This window comes from Trachurus trachurus (genome assembly GCF_905171665.1).
Source record: "Trachurus trachurus genome assembly, chromosome: 15".
In the NCBI taxonomy this organism is placed as follows: domain Eukaryota; kingdom Metazoa; phylum Chordata; class Actinopteri; order Carangiformes; family Carangidae; genus Trachurus; species Trachurus trachurus.
In genome coordinates, this window is record NC_139906.1 from 3,912,734 (window position 1) to 3,929,420 (window position 16,687).

The 16,687-nt window shown below is 42.0% G+C and overlaps 1 protein-coding gene across 4 annotated transcripts; it reads left to right on the forward strand.

The window, feature by feature from the left end:
- Nucleotides 1-1,257: 1,257 nt before the first annotated feature.
- Nucleotides 1,258-16,285, forward strand: lnpk (lunapark, ER junction formation factor). 4 transcript variants are annotated; one of them, XM_083988184.1, is made up of 16 exons: nt 1,258-1,386; nt 2,861-2,931; nt 3,747-3,788; nt 4,431-4,481; nt 4,577-4,713; nt 4,845-4,903; nt 5,145-5,185; nt 5,311-5,394; nt 5,503-5,554; nt 7,732-7,848; nt 8,718-8,828; nt 10,492-10,597; nt 10,683-10,753; nt 11,529-11,699; nt 12,793-12,882; nt 15,653-16,285. In XM_083988184.1, exons 2-16 carry the CDS (start codon nt 2,905-2,907, stop codon nt 15,868-15,870), a joined length of 1,377 nt encoding a protein of 458 aa, XP_083844310.1. In that variant the 5' UTR covers nt 1,258-1,386; nt 2,861-2,904; the 3' UTR covers nt 15,871-16,285. The 4 variants fall into 4 exon arrangements, with proteins under 4 accessions (XP_083844310.1, XP_083844311.1, XP_083844312.1 ...); XM_083988185.1 differs by having other exon boundaries at nt 8,736-8,828; XM_083988186.1 differs by lacking the exon at nt 12,793-12,882.
- The last annotated feature ends 402 nt before the right edge of the window (nt 16,286-16,687 follow it).

The window sequence follows — 16,687 nt, forward strand, 5'->3', positions numbered from 1 at the left end:
ATTTTAAGATTAAAAAAACTACAAAATGGGGCTTTTAATCAGAAACCAGTTGAGCCATAACACCGGAGGTATTGGTTGCAAGCGGTGGAGGATGATGGATTCTCCACCATGTAATAAACATCGCCCAACTGGAGCTTCGGCAGGGAACTGGTCATTTTAAACAGCTCGTATACAGCAGCTGGTGTTGAATATGGGTCACAAGTGCCCAAAACTTCAAAGTTGTTTTTATATCTTTCTTTCTCGGCCGCTGACAGATGATTTAAGTCATTACTCGGTTGTTTGTCCATAGAAAGTCCATTGCGGGGCCACTTTGGAATGTTGCTTTTTGACCGCCAGGTCCCTGGGAAGTGACGTCAGTGAAAGCTATCAATAGGCTGGTCCAGGCCAAAAGCCACAGCTCCCCACTAGACCAGTTTCATACACTCCAGCCATACAATGATAGGAACCACAGATCTGCTTTTTTCCCTCTTATCTGAAGCAAATGTTGTGTTTTCCCTTTATTTTATTCTCAGAGTACACCAGAATGCTTCAAATACATGTTAAAATCACAAATTTTTCCTGGGGGGGTGCCCCCAGACCCCCCTAGAGGGACCTATTACACCTCTAGCCTACTCAGTTTGCAGGTATAGTGTGTGTGTGTGTGTGTGTGTGTGTGAGAGAGAGAGAGAGAACTATTATTATTATAGACAAACCCCCCCCCCCCGCCAACAGAATCTCACTCCAGCCCAGGACCAAAAGTTGGCAACCCTTATACTTCTATCAAAAAATGTAAAATTTTCTATAATTTTAATATTTCATCTGAAAGAAGAGTTGTTAAGCAATAAGAAAACTATATAGGTCCAGCTCAGGGTATTATGATTTAATATTTTTACCAATTTCTCATCCTCCACATTCTCATCTCTATTAATATAGTTTTTTTTATATATATTTTTTGGCGTTTTTGCCTTTTTTTATTTGATAGCACATAGTGAGATAGACAGGAAAGGGGGAGGCAGAGAGAGGGGGAATGACATGCAGGAAAGGTCTGCCCGAATAGAATAGTCTTTTATAGTGACAACACATGAGTACACGAATGAGTACTATTTCTAAACCGTAGAAAGTCCCTGACCCTAACATAGACTGTAAAAAGGACCGTAACCATGGTTTTATCACCCGACAGGCTAAAGACTACAACGCTAAGGATTCTGGGTAATAAATTAACCGCCGCGGCCCCTCCAGTTACGTCATCCAGGGGTTACGTCCGTTACGTCGCCACGCCGCGCCAAACTCTGTTGGCAGTTGAGATGTCAGGTCGGGGAGTCTGCTCCTGCTCCTGCCTGTCTCTGCGCTGAGCTGAGCTGAGCTGAGCGAATGAGCGGCTAAAGAAACACATACACACCGCATAATGTAAGTATTTGACCTAAATATTAATTTAAAAAAAGGTCTAAGTTAAGATAAAAACCGTTAACGACGCTGTGTCCGTCAGTTATAGACGTCCGTGTTAGCTAGTCTGTTGTTGTTGCTGCTGCTGTAGCTCATATGACAGTTAGCAAATATTTTTTAATTTAATTCAACTTAAATTATTTATTTGAAAACATGAAACCTAATCGATTAACGACCTCTCGGTGTGATACAGCGACAGCCAGCTCAGGTCGCTTTAGCCTGGTCACTGCGGTGTAACAGTAACGTTAACAGTGTCCGGTGTTGTGATGGAGCAGCTAACGTTAGCTGGCTGCGGTTGTTGTTGCTAACCATAGGTTGCTAACGTAATGACGTAATGCAGCCGTTGAATTTTAATTTGAAAGGGTCTAAACACAAACAGAGAGCTCCTTTATTTGTGAATGAAGCCATCTAAGTTATGAATATGGTGTTTTAATCTTAGCGTCTGGTGATCTGAGAGGGGCTAAAGCTGCAAGTGTGTACTGTGTGATACAATTGAGAGTTCATGAGATTTGTATGGTTTTATATCCAGTATTATAAAGACCATGTTGTTGTCTAAAGTGCAGCCTAACATTATGATACTAATCTGTGCACGCTCTGTACTATTTAACTGTTAATTGTGTTTTCCCTGGGTGTAAACTGCTTTGCCCTTTCCCCTCTTTTACTCCTGATATCATGGAGAATAACTTACTGCACATTTTTTCTAGTCTGTTTTGCACTTCTAGAGTGATAACACTGACATAACAATAAGGAGCACGTGTGGACTTAGAGTGACAATTATAAATGGCTGAGTCATGATCTGACAGGTCAAAGCCCAACAGAAGTGCTGCATGTCCTGTTGTCACAACCAGTGATAGATAGATGTTCTCTGTCCAAAGGGCTGGTCACAGTCACAGTGGGATGGTGCTGTCACATATTGAGAGTTGAATATCTGACGAATCACATGTGAAATTCTGTAAAATGTCAAACTTGTGGAATATTTGTTAATACTGTGTGAAATCCTAGGTAAAATAATGTATTCTATTACTACAGATCTCCAGTGGATCCACCTTGAAGCTTACAATGTAGTTTGTGTAGCTTTATTAATATGTTAAAACTATACAGAAAAGTGTTTTTGTGTAGATTATCTTGATTGCTATTTAATTGGGTGGATAAAATAATAGAAAAGAACTTTAATCTTGATAAAAACTGAACGTCTAGTGAGGATTAATTGCAGGAATGTTGTGTTACAGTGCTAACAAGTGAGCTAGGAGTGTAGTTATGTAAGAGGGAATATATTTTCTCACTAAATCCACAACAACAACACTAGTAGTCATTGTGTTAGTTATTCCATAGGCAGCCTGCTAAATCCTTATGTAAGTAAAACATCAGCAGCACACTTTAGTCAGGATTATGTTTTGTTTACCTCAGTCACGTTTAACAGAGAGTTTGTGTTCTGCAGAGAAGCCAAAGGAAGGACAGAGGAGACTGCGGTGATTTACAGACATGGGGGGGTTGATATCCCGATGGAAGGTGAGTGGACCAGAGAAAAGAGAGCTAAATCAAAAAGCACATTAAAGAGGAAAATGAAATAGACGTGTTAAAAATGCAAAAATAAAGACAGGATGAAAGATGGAGAAGCACTTAGCAGGATAGAAGGGTTTTGATGGATTGCGCTCCCGAGGGAGAGAGAAGGAGCTACAGAGTCCTGGGACTGACATTTTAAAGGTCACCTAGATTACAGGCATTTAAGGCATTTGTATAATGTGCAGCCAACTCCCCCAAGCAGCACTGGTATAATCTTTAAATCAATCCCAAAACACTCAGCAGCTGCTGTGGAGAGATGAATGAAGAGGCTCGGCTCGGCTCGGCTCGGCTCGGCAGTCTCCGACCGGCCAGTCGGGTTTTTAAATCAGGTTTGAGCCAAGAAGTTTTTTCTCAGTCAGCACTGATTCAAAGTCGACGATTTCTGGCAGTGTTTGAGAAAATTTAAATGTCTCATCCGGCCGTCGACACACTGAATCCTGGACCCGAGGTAGATTAAGTTCATCCACTATTTTTAGACATACTAGAGAAGTCAAAGGGAACGAGACGGCACGAGAGAGATTCACCCTGGTGCATCCACATTATCTTTGTGCTGAGTCAGAGGGAAGTATCTCTCCACTCTTGTACAGTACAGGGTTTTTTATTGACACGTTACACAGGAACAGAACTGATGATAAGTCACAACTGTTCATCACTGACCGATCAATCAGTCAATCAGCTCTGGATGTGAGTGACTCTAATAAATAAACCCAGTCTGAAGTCTTCTCCTGATGATTTCCCCCAAATCTTCCCCCTCGCTCCAGGCGAAGCAGACGACGGTGGAGCAGCTGGAGAGCCTGGATAAGGTACTGATGAAATATTGACTCATAGTGCAGAGAAAGTTATTAAAGTTACAGCTCTGGAAAAAATGAAGAGACCATCACTCTGAAGTGTTCTTAATAAATCAGCTTCTCTACATGTTTGGCAGCTGTTCGATTGAACCAAATCTTATATAATGAAGATTATAAAAACCACTGCAGCGATTAAAAATTGGGGTTATTCCACCACTGTTGATTTCTGAACTCTTCCTTTAAATGTTAAAAAAATAGTGTTCTGTTTTGTGTTTAAAAATGAATATGAAGTTGTTTTCTTTGCATTATTTTTTATTATTCGAGGTCTGAAAACACTGGAACTTTTTTGTTAATTTGACTAGTTGTCATTTTCTGCAAATAAATGCTCTAAATGACAATATTTTTATTTGAAATTTGGGAGAAATGCTGTCAGTAGTTTGCAGAATAAAACAAACACATAGCTATAAATAGTAAAACCAGAGAAACTGATCATTTTGAAGTGGTCTTTTTTCCAGAGTTTTAGGTTATGACAGAACTAGAAACAGCAGGTTTTAACTCAGCATAATGTCATTAATCCTTCTTAATGACTGAGGTCAGGCTCATAATGAGCAGATGCTTTGCCTCATTATTTGATTTCCATGTTTTCCTCCATGTCAGGACATCAAAGAGCTGGAGGAGTTCAGAGCCAAGAACCAGCGTCTGCAGAAGGTGAAGGAGACAACGCATCAACAGCACACAGCGGTTTTATCACAGTGTGGTTTGTCTTTAACTCATTTGTGTGTTTGTGTGTGTGTTTGTGTTAGCTGTGGGTGGGCCGGCTGCTCCTCTACTCGTCGGTGCTCTACCTCCTCACCTGTTTCATCGTCTACTGTCTCTACCTGCCGGAACAATGGCTGTACAGAATCGCCATGGCGCTGCCTTTCTTCATCTACCCCGTGCTGTGAGTGTGTTTTCTTAACCACTTCAAAAAAAAAAAAAACGAGTTAAACGGTTTTGGATCTAAAGTTCAGAATGAAGAAGAGCTACATTTCTCACATTACCTCTGTTTTTTTCCTCCTCCCCCCTCAACAGAGTGTGGTTCATCAGGAAGTTCTTGATTTTCCTTTTTTCTAAACGCACAGAGAGAAACGGTAAGTTCTGTAACGCATACAGTAATATATCACTTTACCTAACTTTAATAACCTTTGACTGACTGTGTGTTCTTCCTGATTTCTGGTATTTTACTACCTCTGTTTGTCTCTGTAGCTAAATATTCTGTCACCATAAAGATAAAGTAGTATCAATAAACACTGCATTCATTTTATAACCTGTCATGTAAAGTCTCCTCCACTTCCAGATGTTAATCCGGTCATAATGTTTGTTTGTTTTTAGGTGATAAACTAGAAGATTTAAAAGCTTCCAAGAAAAAGATAGTAAGTTTCTCTGATTCTTCACAGCTCACCTTTCATTTATTTTATTTTTTTGTAATATTTTCTACAGACACAGTTTGGATGTTGTGTTACAACATGTAAACTCTGTGTGGTTTGTGGTTTAACAGCTGGAGGAAGTGATGGAGACAGAAACATATAAAAATGCCAAACTCATCCTGGAGCGTTTTGATCCAGAGGCGAAGAAGAAAGCTGTGAGTGTGAACGTCTTCTTCTTCCTCTTCTTCTTCTTATTTGATTTGAAAAAAAACTTTATTCCGTCTTCTGTGTTGTCTGACTGTTGTTTGTTGCCGGTGTTTCAGGAGCTGGAGTCGACTCCGGTGCGTCCTCAGATGACTCCCAGACCAGGACAAGGTACAGAATCGCACCTCAGTTAGTGTTGCTAAAATTTCCAGAATTTGTCACCCCCTCCCGGGAATACCAAATCTCGAAAAAAGTAATAGGATACATTTTAAAATTGCTTTAAGGCTACTACTACTCAGGGTTCTTACGGATCCTTAAAAAGTCTTAAAAGGCATTGAATTCATTAATCTAAAAACAAGGCCTTAATTGGCATTAAAATGTCTTAAATTGTCTTAAAAATGTTAACACTTGGTAAGTGGTATTTTATGATTATAATAAGTCTCAAATCTCAAAATAATTGGTAACATTCTAGAGAAGTTAGTGGCGGCCGTCACTGCTAAATTTCTTACCGCCACCAGCTCCCAAATACCCCCCCCCCCCCCAATCATTCATGTAGCAGTCACTTTACCTTGGACCACATAGGAGAGTGGGTAAAATTGTCCCTAACCCTATGTAATAGATGTGGTGACGGTCTTTTTTTTTTTTTTTTTTTGCATTTATTGTGAAGTCGGTCTTAAATTTAATTTCAAGTGGCATTAAAAACGTCTTAAAAAGTCTTAGATTTAAGTTGGCTTAAGCCCTAGGAACCCTGACTACTACTTCTTTTTTTTTTCTTCTACTACTACTACATACATTTCGACAATACAACTATATTAAAATGTTTTAACTTTATGTAGGAGGATGAAAACAAATGTGTCACACACTTTTCTCCACTAATCAAACTGCGACACTTGGAAACAAAGAAACAGTAACAGTTATAAAGTTCAATGGAGCCGTGGACCTCGGCTCATCAGAGACTCCAAACTCACTTTTATAAAGTACATACAAGTAACTTTAGACTACTTTAACTCATTGAGTGCCAACCACGTAATTTCTCGTTTTTCGTTCCCATGCGTTGAGTGCCAAAAAGGAGATTTTTCGTTTTTTGCTTTTTTTTTATATTATGAAAATAGACACTTTAATACACATTATATGTAAATTTGGGGACTCTACGACGAGGAGAACTGAAATAGATGACGATCAAAGTCACATGACAGCTCATGATCTGGAAGTTTTTATCATAACTCGGCTTCTGCAAACGGAGTTCTGCATGCAGATGCAGCGCAGCTGCTCCGCAGCTGCTCTGCTCTCACCCGCACTGCTGCAGCAGCTCGGAGCTGAACCAGGAAGTAGAGAGTAGAGAGTAGAGAAAACTTTATTGATCCCAATGGGCAATTCAGTTTGCAGTTGCACCTAGCCATGGTGAATAAATACATAAATAAACAAAGGACAATACAATACCACAACCAGCATGACGTGAAAAGAGTCTCAGCAACACATTCAAATTCTCTCTCAGCCGACAGTCCCGCCCGGTCTTCACCTCGAGCAACACCGTGTCCTCCCCAAAGTCCTCCCGCGGTAAAATCTGATGGTCTCTGGGCCAAAGCAGACCGGTACCACCGACCCGTACCACAGCAGGACCGCGACCACCGGCGGGACCGTTGTTCGCGAGCCGCTGTGGCCGACAGACCCTCACGCTCCGCGGCGAGTGGCTGTGACACGGCACGGTGCGTCTGTGTTATTGTTGTTTAGTGGCGCCCCCCCCGCCCCCGATGGTGGTTTTGTGAATAGAACAACCAGTGTTGTATATATTTATCTTATACGAGCCCTTTGATCCAGAAATGCGAGTGTCAGAAGAGCGACAGACACAAACAGCGCACCTTTCATAAAATACGCTCTATCTCCTTTTCTAGAAAAAAAGGAGGGATTTTGGTGAAACCCAGCCATGTTTAGCTTGAGTTTTCTCAGGAACGGAGGCACGTAGAAACAAACGGTTTGTGGTCATTTGAAGCATTAAGTTAAACCTTTCAATTGAGCTACAGTATGTGTTGGTGGCAATAATATAGAATACACTATGGCTCTACATAAAAAGTCAAAAATGGTCTAAATTGCCGGTACACTTGACTAAAACTTTGGAAAGGAGCGCGGCACTCAATGAGTTAATATAAAAAAGAACAGCATGTTATCCGTCTTTGTCCATGGCTGACTGAATGTAGGAGATCTAAACAAAAAAAATATACATTTCACACAGTTTATTGAGCGTATATAATTAGTTTAGGTCATTATGAAGGCAACATAATTAGAAAATACTCCCGGGAATCCTTTTTTCCTTCCCGGTATTAAATTGACTGACCATTTCTCCTGTGCAGAGCTGCGACACCGAGGCATGGCCATGAGGCCGATGCCGGGGGGGACGCCACTCGCCATGACCATGACTCCCCCACCTGGAGCCCGTCCTCCTCTGGGACCCGGGGGGACGCCTGTGGGTGAGTGGAGACAGAGAGACACACTTAAAGGGATAGTTCAACATTTTGGCAAATTGGCCTGTTGCCATAATCCCTATAGTCATAGCAGTAGGTTCGTTACCTTTAATTGTCGGTGCAAGCTATTTTTAGAACGGCGGAGCAGAGCCGTGAGCTGCTCAGAGCTACGCTACGGAGGCTCATGGGATTTCTTGGTTTCCCTCATCAAAGTCATCAAATACACAATCCAACAACTCCACAACGCTCTGGTGGACAAGTTGTGACCTGCACATTCACCACACTATGAGATAATAACACAACGTTACCAGACAAGAGTTGTTTTAGAGGGAAATTCATGCAAAACAGCTGATGGGCGTTGTCTTCAGGGACAGTTTTTCATCAAGCAGTCTCTGCATTTCCCTCTAAAACAACTCTGTCTGGTAACGTTCTGTTATTATCTCATAGTGTGGTGAATGTGCAGGTCACAACTTGTCCACCAGAGCGTTTGGGAGTTGTTGGATTGTGTATTTGATGAGTTTGATGAGGGAAACTAAGGAATCCGTAGCGTAGCTCTGAGCAGCTCACGGCTCTGCTCCGCCGTTCTAAAAACAGCTTGCACCGACAAATAAAGGTAACGAACCTACTGCTATGACTATAGGGATTATGGCAATGGGCCAATTTGCCAAAATGTTGGTGTATCCCTTTAACATCACCACAGTTTGTCACAGTGTATCATCAGTTGTACCGGACCTCAGGCGTCCGGGTCATGGGCGAAGGACCAAGTCAGAGACAACTGGACCAGACCGGATCGGACCGGTCTGTGGTTCTGGTCCGGTTGTCTTTGACTTGGTTCTTCTGGACATTAGTCTGTGTCCCATGTCGTCTCCCTACAGAACCTGTCCCTCTCTCAGCTCCAGGGGGACCGCCGGAGAGATCTGCTCTGTCGGCCTCCGTCCTGCAGGGGGCGATACCCAGAACCCCCTGCTCCCCCATCCCTGGTGTAGGTAGGTGCTGCTGAGGCCGCTCAGCGCGTCTGAGGACACAAACCATACAATATGATCAACTTTATTGTCCCCATGGAGAAATTTATCTTGGGCTGCACATTTCATATCTTGCTACCACAGCAACACAGATGCAATCGACATAACATAAACCTTAATGTGCCATTGAGAACTCATTACAGAACAGAAATATAATAATAATATGTATAATAGATAAGAAAGCACCACAACCCTGCAGCCTTCACATTTTTTTATTTAACATATTAATTGAGTTTGGCACAAACTAATTTTTAAAGTGGTTAAACTTGAGAAAAAGCTCCCGCACACTGTCTCACTCTCAATTAATTTATTAAAGCAACGTTTCGGTCACAGCTATGACCTTCATCAGGCATATGGAAAACATTTCAAACATGATTCATATACAGATATTCTCGGTGGGACTGACCAATCAGGGGACTGGGGGGCTCAACTTGTGATGAGCTTCACCTGTTGGGGGGCGACAACATTCAATTAACATCTTCAGGTGTGCTGAGACCCTTCACCTGAAAGTGGTTAAACTTAAATAATGTGAGCTGATGTGAACAGGAAGTCGGTTGTTAACTCTGCAGAGGAGTGTTTGCAAAAAAAATATGACAAATGAGTGAAAAGGCAGATTTATTGTTGATGTATTTTCTTTATTGAATTCTCTTTTTCTTAAAGACTCAGTAGTAGTCAGCAGCACGGCACCACAGTGAGACACACATTTGTAAGACAAACCTCATCACTACAATGTACAGGGATCAGCTCATATCACCAAAAACCAAATAAATAAACAACTGACCAACTCTAAATCGTTCAAAAAATCTCAGATGACAAGGTTGTAATTATGGTGTTGTAAGTAAGATACAGGAGTGAAGAGGCAAAACAACTGACCCAGCATCTGTTTAGACGGGCGTCTACTGTGTACGGGACAGGTTTTAAATTAATTTTGAACGAATGTTATGCTCAAACAGGCGATCATGGGCTTTCAGAGGTTTACTACATTTACAAGAACTACTGTAGCAGAAAATAGAGATAGACCCGGCCGGGCGTCAGTTTGACTTAGCTCTTATTTGAGAATTTACGGTACATATGACATCTGGAGTCAACTTTTTAAAATAACACTCACGGTCTCTGAGGGTGGGTGTACTAACATATTCACTAAAATATGACTTTTCCTCGTCCATTCTTGAAAAAACAGTCCGTTAGAACATGCTAACCAGCGTTTACAAGCTGCGGCGTTTCAGATGTTTTGCCTCCAGCTATGCCCCGCCCACCCGGATGTTTACAATCTGTGAAGGGGTCTATTCACCACTTGTTTCTTTTTAAAGGGCCAGTCCTAAAACATCTCAGTTTTCACATCTCAACAGCTGTAGAGTTGTGTTTTAAAACCAAAATGTAGCTTGAAGTTTTGTTTTATTAAGACAAACAACAAAAACTGAGTCTGATGTGTGTGTGTGTGTGTCCTCTGTCTGTGTGTGTGTGTGTGTGTGTGTGTGTGTGTGTGTGTGTGTGTGTGTGTGTGTGTGTGTGTGTGTGTGTGTGTGTGTGTGTGTGTGTGTGTGTGTGTGTGTGTGTGTGTGTGTGTGTGTGTGTGTGTGTGTGTGTGTGTGTGTGTGTGTGTGTGTGTGTGTGTGTGTGTGGTTAGGCCTCCACCCCCCCGGTCCTCCTCTAGCCCGCCCCATCCTGCCCAAAGACAGAGGAGCCGTGGACCGAGTCATCGAGTACCTGGTGGGCGACGGACCTCAGAACAGGTGGGAAGGAAACACTCATCAGGTCTGAATGACCAGTTCAACAAACATCCCATAATATGTCTCTCTTGTCTCTTGGTTTCTGTAGATACGCGCTGATCTGCCAGCAGTGCTTCTCTCACAACGGCATGGCGCTGAAGGAGGAGTTTGAGTATCTGGGTGAGAAAAGAGACACAAGGAGAAACTGAGGAGAGAGAGACAGAGAGAGGGGGAGAATCAATACTCAACTGTCTCTACCTCTCTTTTTCTATCCCTCCTTCTCTCCCACCTTCCTTCTCTCTTTCTCTCCCCCTTCTTTTCTCCCTCTCTCCTTCTCTCCCTCTCTCCCTCCATCCCTTCTCTCCCTCTCTCACACTCTCTCCCTCCCTCCTTTTCTTCCTCTGTCTCTTTCTCTCCCCCTCCTTCTCTTCCTCCTTCCCTCCCTCCCTCCCTTCTCTATCTCTCTCTTTCTCTCCCCCTCCTTCTCTTCCTCCTTCTCTCCTTCCCTCCTTCTTTCCCTCTGTCCCTCCCTTTTCTATATCTCTCTTTCTCCCTCCTTCTCTCCTTCCCTCCTTCTTTCCCTCCCTCCCGCCCTTCTCTATCTCTCCCTCCTTCTCTTCCTCCTTCTCTATCTCTTCCTCCTTCCCTCTCTCCCTCCCTCTCTTCCTCCTTCTCTCCTTCCCTCCTTCTTTCCCTCTGTCCCTCCCTTTTCTATCTCTCTCTTTCTCTCCCTCCTTCTCTCCTTCCCTCCTTCTTTCCCTCCCTCCCTCTCTTCCTCCTTCTCTCCTTCCCTCCTTCTCTTCCTCCTTCTCTCCTCCCCCCCCTCTCTCCTTTCTCCTTTCTCTCTCCCTCCTTCTCCCATTCTTTCTCATCCTGTCTCTCCCTCCCTCCTTCTCTCCCCATCTCTCTCTTTCTCTCCCTCCCTTTTCTATCTCTCCCTCCCCCCCCCCTGCAGCTTTCCGCTGTGCGTACTGTTACTTCCTGAATCCGGCCAGGAAGACTCGTCCTCAGGCTCCGAGGCTTCCAGAGTTCAGCTTCGAGAGGAGGCTGAGAGCCGAGTCCCGTTCCCCGGGTCCGGCCCCTCGTTCTGGGACAGACACGGAGGAGAGTGCGCCCCCCTCTGGAGGTAGAGAGAAGAGCACACACACACACAGACACACACACAGCAGCAAAACTGAGGTCACAAACACAATACAAATAATCAAACGATGAGTTACCAAGGAAACTGGTTCAGAGATTGAACCTGTAGCGCTCTGTGCATCTCTGCCCTACTCACTCCATGTGCTAACCCCCCTCCCCCGTGTTATAAAAGCTTCCTAACTCAGAGCTCCAGTCGAACTTTTTTGCATTTGTGTTTGATTTGTGTTTCTGTAACTGTGATGAAGTCGACTCGTAGCCGTCGAAACAACAAAAAGGTAAAAGGATGAAACTCCGTCACCGTCAAACATCAACTCCTCTGTCCCACAGGAAGCAGCAGAGTGGAAGACGACTATTTCATTCACCTTTATTGGAGAAAACAATCTTTTTTTTTTACTTATTTATTCTTATTGTGCTCTGAAAACAGAAAACACAAAAATATTTGGTAACCCTTTAATTTACAGGCCGCTGATTATTTGATAATGTCAAGAAATAGCCAAGAAATAGCAATTAATTTTCTTTCTCCTTTCAAATCAAGGTTACAAGGTGCTTAACAATAGAATGATTAGTGCAAATAAAATACATAACAATAAAACAACATTAAAATACAGGAATACAGAATAAAACACTAACAATAATAAAACAGAATCAGTTTAAAAAGGCCAGACGATAAAAGTGAGTTTTAAGATGTGATTTAAAAGAGAAAGTTGTGTCATAATGTCTAGAAATAGCCTAGAAATAACGGTCAATTTCATAGTAATGGCATGTGTTTCACAAAGGCAAAAGATCACACATGCTTTTCATGCTTTGGATTTTTTGGGAAAGGCTAAGTCCTTGAAATGGACCGATATTTCTGGGCAATTTCTAGACATTATGACGCAATTACTTTGTTATTTCTTGATATTATTACGTAATTAACGGCCTGTAAATTAAAGGGTGACCAAACATTTTTCACTTATTATTTAATTACTGTTAAATATTAAATGTCTTGGTCAGACTGCTGCTCAGTCAGTGTAACCAGATTGTAACAGTAGCGGCACAGATACGTTCAACAGATGATGATGATGTGATCTCGCCTCTAGCCGCGGCTCCAGCTCCGTGGAATCTGGTCCACAGTTTCCGCATCCAGCAGAGTCCAAAGACCCCCGAGACCGGACCTCAGCAGAGTCCAGGTTCCCCCCTCCCTCCCCTCCCACCCACAGTCCCTCCTCCTCCTCCTCTGTGATCTGACATGACATGACCCGATCGGATGAATTCAATTACCTATAATCAATAACCAGCCGTTACCAATCTGCTCCTCCTTCTGATCGCAGCAAAACAACAGTAACAGAGTTTCCAACCAGAACTGGGTCAAACTGAGTTCACAAGTCCGTTTTACAGTGAAAAAGGCCACAGCAGCTCTGCCCTACAAAGGCAAAGTGCAGTAGTAGTTTTTGACCAATTAAAAGTGTGGCATATTCTCTTCAATCTGGTAGAATTTGATATTGGTACTGCCAAAATTTCCAGAGTTATTGGGCTTTTTATTTCGCTGTCCATCCAAAAAAGCACTGTGAAACCAAGGCAAAGTGCTGTATCTGCACCAAAACCAAGGCAAATGTGCATTATCTGCACCAAAACCAAGGCAAAGTGCAGTATCTGCACCAAAACCAAGGCAAAAGTGCAGTATCTGCACCAAAGCCAAGGCAAATGTGCAGTATCTGCACCAAAACCAAGGCAAAAGTGCAGTATCTGCACCAAAACCAAGGCAAAGTGCAGTATCTGCACCAAAACCAAGGCAAATGTGCAGTATTTACCATAAAACTGCCAAAATTGGTCACAAAATATGCCATAAAACGGTTAAAATGGGTCAGAAAGACAAACTACAAAATACATTTAATTCACTCCACCTTTATCTAATCAATTATAGATTTGGTAGATATTCATAATTTGATGCTTAAACCGGACAATGAAAAACACAAAAAGCTGTTTTTCTCAGTTTGGCTTTTTTAACAGATACTGAACTTTGCCTTTGTAGGCCACAGCTGAAGATCTGCTGGAGCTGAACTTTGAAACTTAGAAACAAAAGTGCAACTGCACACTCAAAACTCTGTGCATATATCAATTTACTTACATTTTTTTTTTTTACTATTTTTTATTTACTTAAAGCCTTAGGAGGCCATTGTGACCATGTTCAGGCTTCTTCTGCCTTACAATAGATTGATATATGCACAGTGTTTTCAGTGTGCGATTGCTGCTATTTTGTTGTTTTTACATTTTATAAAATTCCTCCAGAGTTTGTTTCTATAGTTGCTTCTGTTAAAAACTGAACTGGTTTTAATCTGAATTTTAATTAAAAAGCAAAACAAAACAACTTGTTTGCCCCAGATCTGGTTTCATGATCTTATTACACCTCTCCTGATTTTCTGACATGTTTTGATTTTATTCCATGAGTCTTTATAGTTTGAGTCTCGTTCAGATGGGATGTACGTATTTCTACACGGGTGATTTCTGTAAAATAAAGAATATAAGAGAGCTATTTAATTGAAAATGTGATAAAGATGAAACTTAAATAATCAAAGCTCCTTTTTTTTTTTTTTTTTTTACCCATAATCCCCCTGGAGGATGAATCCTGTCTGAATGAGGCTCAATCTGACCTCTGATCAGTTTCATTGAGTCTTAAATTGTGTAAATGTTGGTCTCTTCTCTATCTGATCAGAATTAATATTGATTGATTATTGATAATGAATCTTGACTTTGATCAGCTTCACTGTGAACGATCAATAACCACATTTAAAGATAATATAATTATGTCGTTAACACGTCTGTATCTGAACCAGCAGAGTCTGTGGATGTTTCTCTGCTTTAATTCTCCTCCTCCTCTGAAGCTGCTGCACATATTATGGGATGTTGGTGAAGGTTTTTCCCCACAGCGTCGTTCTGTTTAACTGATCTCAACCTTTAATGCAGTGATTTTAACTCCCTACAACCAATGTTCAGTTTATTCTCTTTCTTTCTTTCTTTCTTTCTTTCTTTCTTTCTTTCTTTCTTTCTTTCTTTCTTTCTTTCTTTCTTTCTTTCTTTCTTTCTCCCTCTCCACCTTTTGTTTTTCCTCCCTCTCCATCTTTCTTTCTTTACTTTTTTCTCCCTCTCCATCTTTCTTTCTTTCTTTCTCTCCCTATTTCTTTCATTCTGTCTTTCTTTCTCCCTCCCTCCATCTTTCTTTCTTTCTTTCTCTCTCCATCTTTCTTTCTTTCTGTCTTTCGTTCTGTCTTTCTTTCTCCCTCCCTCCATCTTTCTTTCTTTCTCTCTCCATCTTTCTTTTTTCTCCCTCCATCTTTCTTTCTTTCTCCCTCCATCTTTCTTTCTTTCTTTCTTTCTTTCTTTCTTTCTTTCTTTCTTTCTTTCTCCCTCCCTCCATCTTTCTTTCTTTCTTTCTTTCTTTCTTTATCTTTCTTTCTTTCTTTGTTTCTTTCTCCCTCCATCTTTCTTTCTTTCTTTCCCCTCTCCATCTTTCTTTCTCCCTCCATCTTTCTTTCTTTCTTTCTCCCTCCATCTTTCTTTCTTTCTTTCTTTCTTTCTTTCTCCTCTCCATCTTTCTTTCTGTCTTTCTTTGTCCCTCTCCATCTTTCTTTTTCCCTCTCCATCTTTCTTTCTTTCTTTCTTTCTTTCTTTCTTTCTTTCTTTCTTTCTTTCTTTCTTTCTTTCTCCATCTTACTTTCTCCCTCCATCTTTCTTTCTTTCTTTCTTTCTTTCTTTCTTTCTCCCTCTCCATCTTTCTTTCTTTCTCCCTCTCCATCTTTCTCCCCCCATCTTTCTTTCTTTCTCCCTTTCCATATTTCTTTCTTTCTTTTTTTCTCCCTCCATCTTTTTTTCTTTCTCCCTCTCCATCTTTCTTTTTTCTTTCTTCCTCACTCCGTTCTTCTACTTCTGTAGAAATGTCTGACTGTCCTGTTTCCTCCTCAGACGAGAGAGAGATGGGAGAAGACGACGGAGCGGCTCAGGAGGTGGAGAAGGAGAAGGAGGTGGAGGAGGAGGAGAGTCGTTCAGAGGAGCAGCAGCCGCAGCTTCAGCAGCAGGAAGAGGAGGAGGAGAAGGAGGTGGTAGAGGAGGAGGAGAAAGAGGAGGGGAGAGTGTTGGAAGAGGAGCAGCGTCACAGCGCCCCCTGTCAGACAGAGTCGTAGCTGCAGTGAAGTCCAGATGACGACCCGGTGGAAGAGACGTGTGATCGCTGTCGGCACCGACAACGACGGACGGGCGGCGTTTTAAAACAACACAGACGAAGGACGACGACGAAGAAAATAATTGATCGACAAAGAAAAGAAGTGATCAGAGTCGAACGTATTGATCGTGTGTTGTTGAAACGCTGCCTGAGCTGGAAGGTGTCCGATCGATCGATGATTGTAGTTTTTAATCTGAAGGCTGTTTTGTTTCTAGGTTACTAGTTGAGTAGTTGAGTTGGTTGGCTGCTGCTGCTGATGTTGCTCTGTTTCCGTGGAGACAACAGACAAACAGCTTTAGTTTGATAATAATTTTAAGGTTCACACAGTTTTTGTTTGTTAGGTTTAAAGGGATAGTTCAACATTTAGTCAAATTGGCCCATTGTGCCATAATCCCTATAGTCATAGCAGTAGGTTCGTTACCTTTAATTGTCAGTGCAAGCTATTTTTAGAACGGCGGAGCAGAGCGACGAGCTGCTCAGAGCTACGCTACGGAGGCTCATTATGGGATTTCTTCTTGGTTTCCCCTCATCAAACTCATCAAATACACAATCCAACAACTCCACAACGCTCTGGTGGACAAGTTGTGACCTGCACATTCACCACGCTATGAGATAATAACACAACGTTACCACACAGAGTTGTTTTAGAGGTAAATACAGAGACTGCTTGATGAAAAACTGTCCCTGAAGGTAACGCACATTAGCGGTTTCGCATATATTTCCCTCTAAAACAACTCTGTGTGGTAACGTTGTGTTATTATCTCATAGCGTGGTGAATG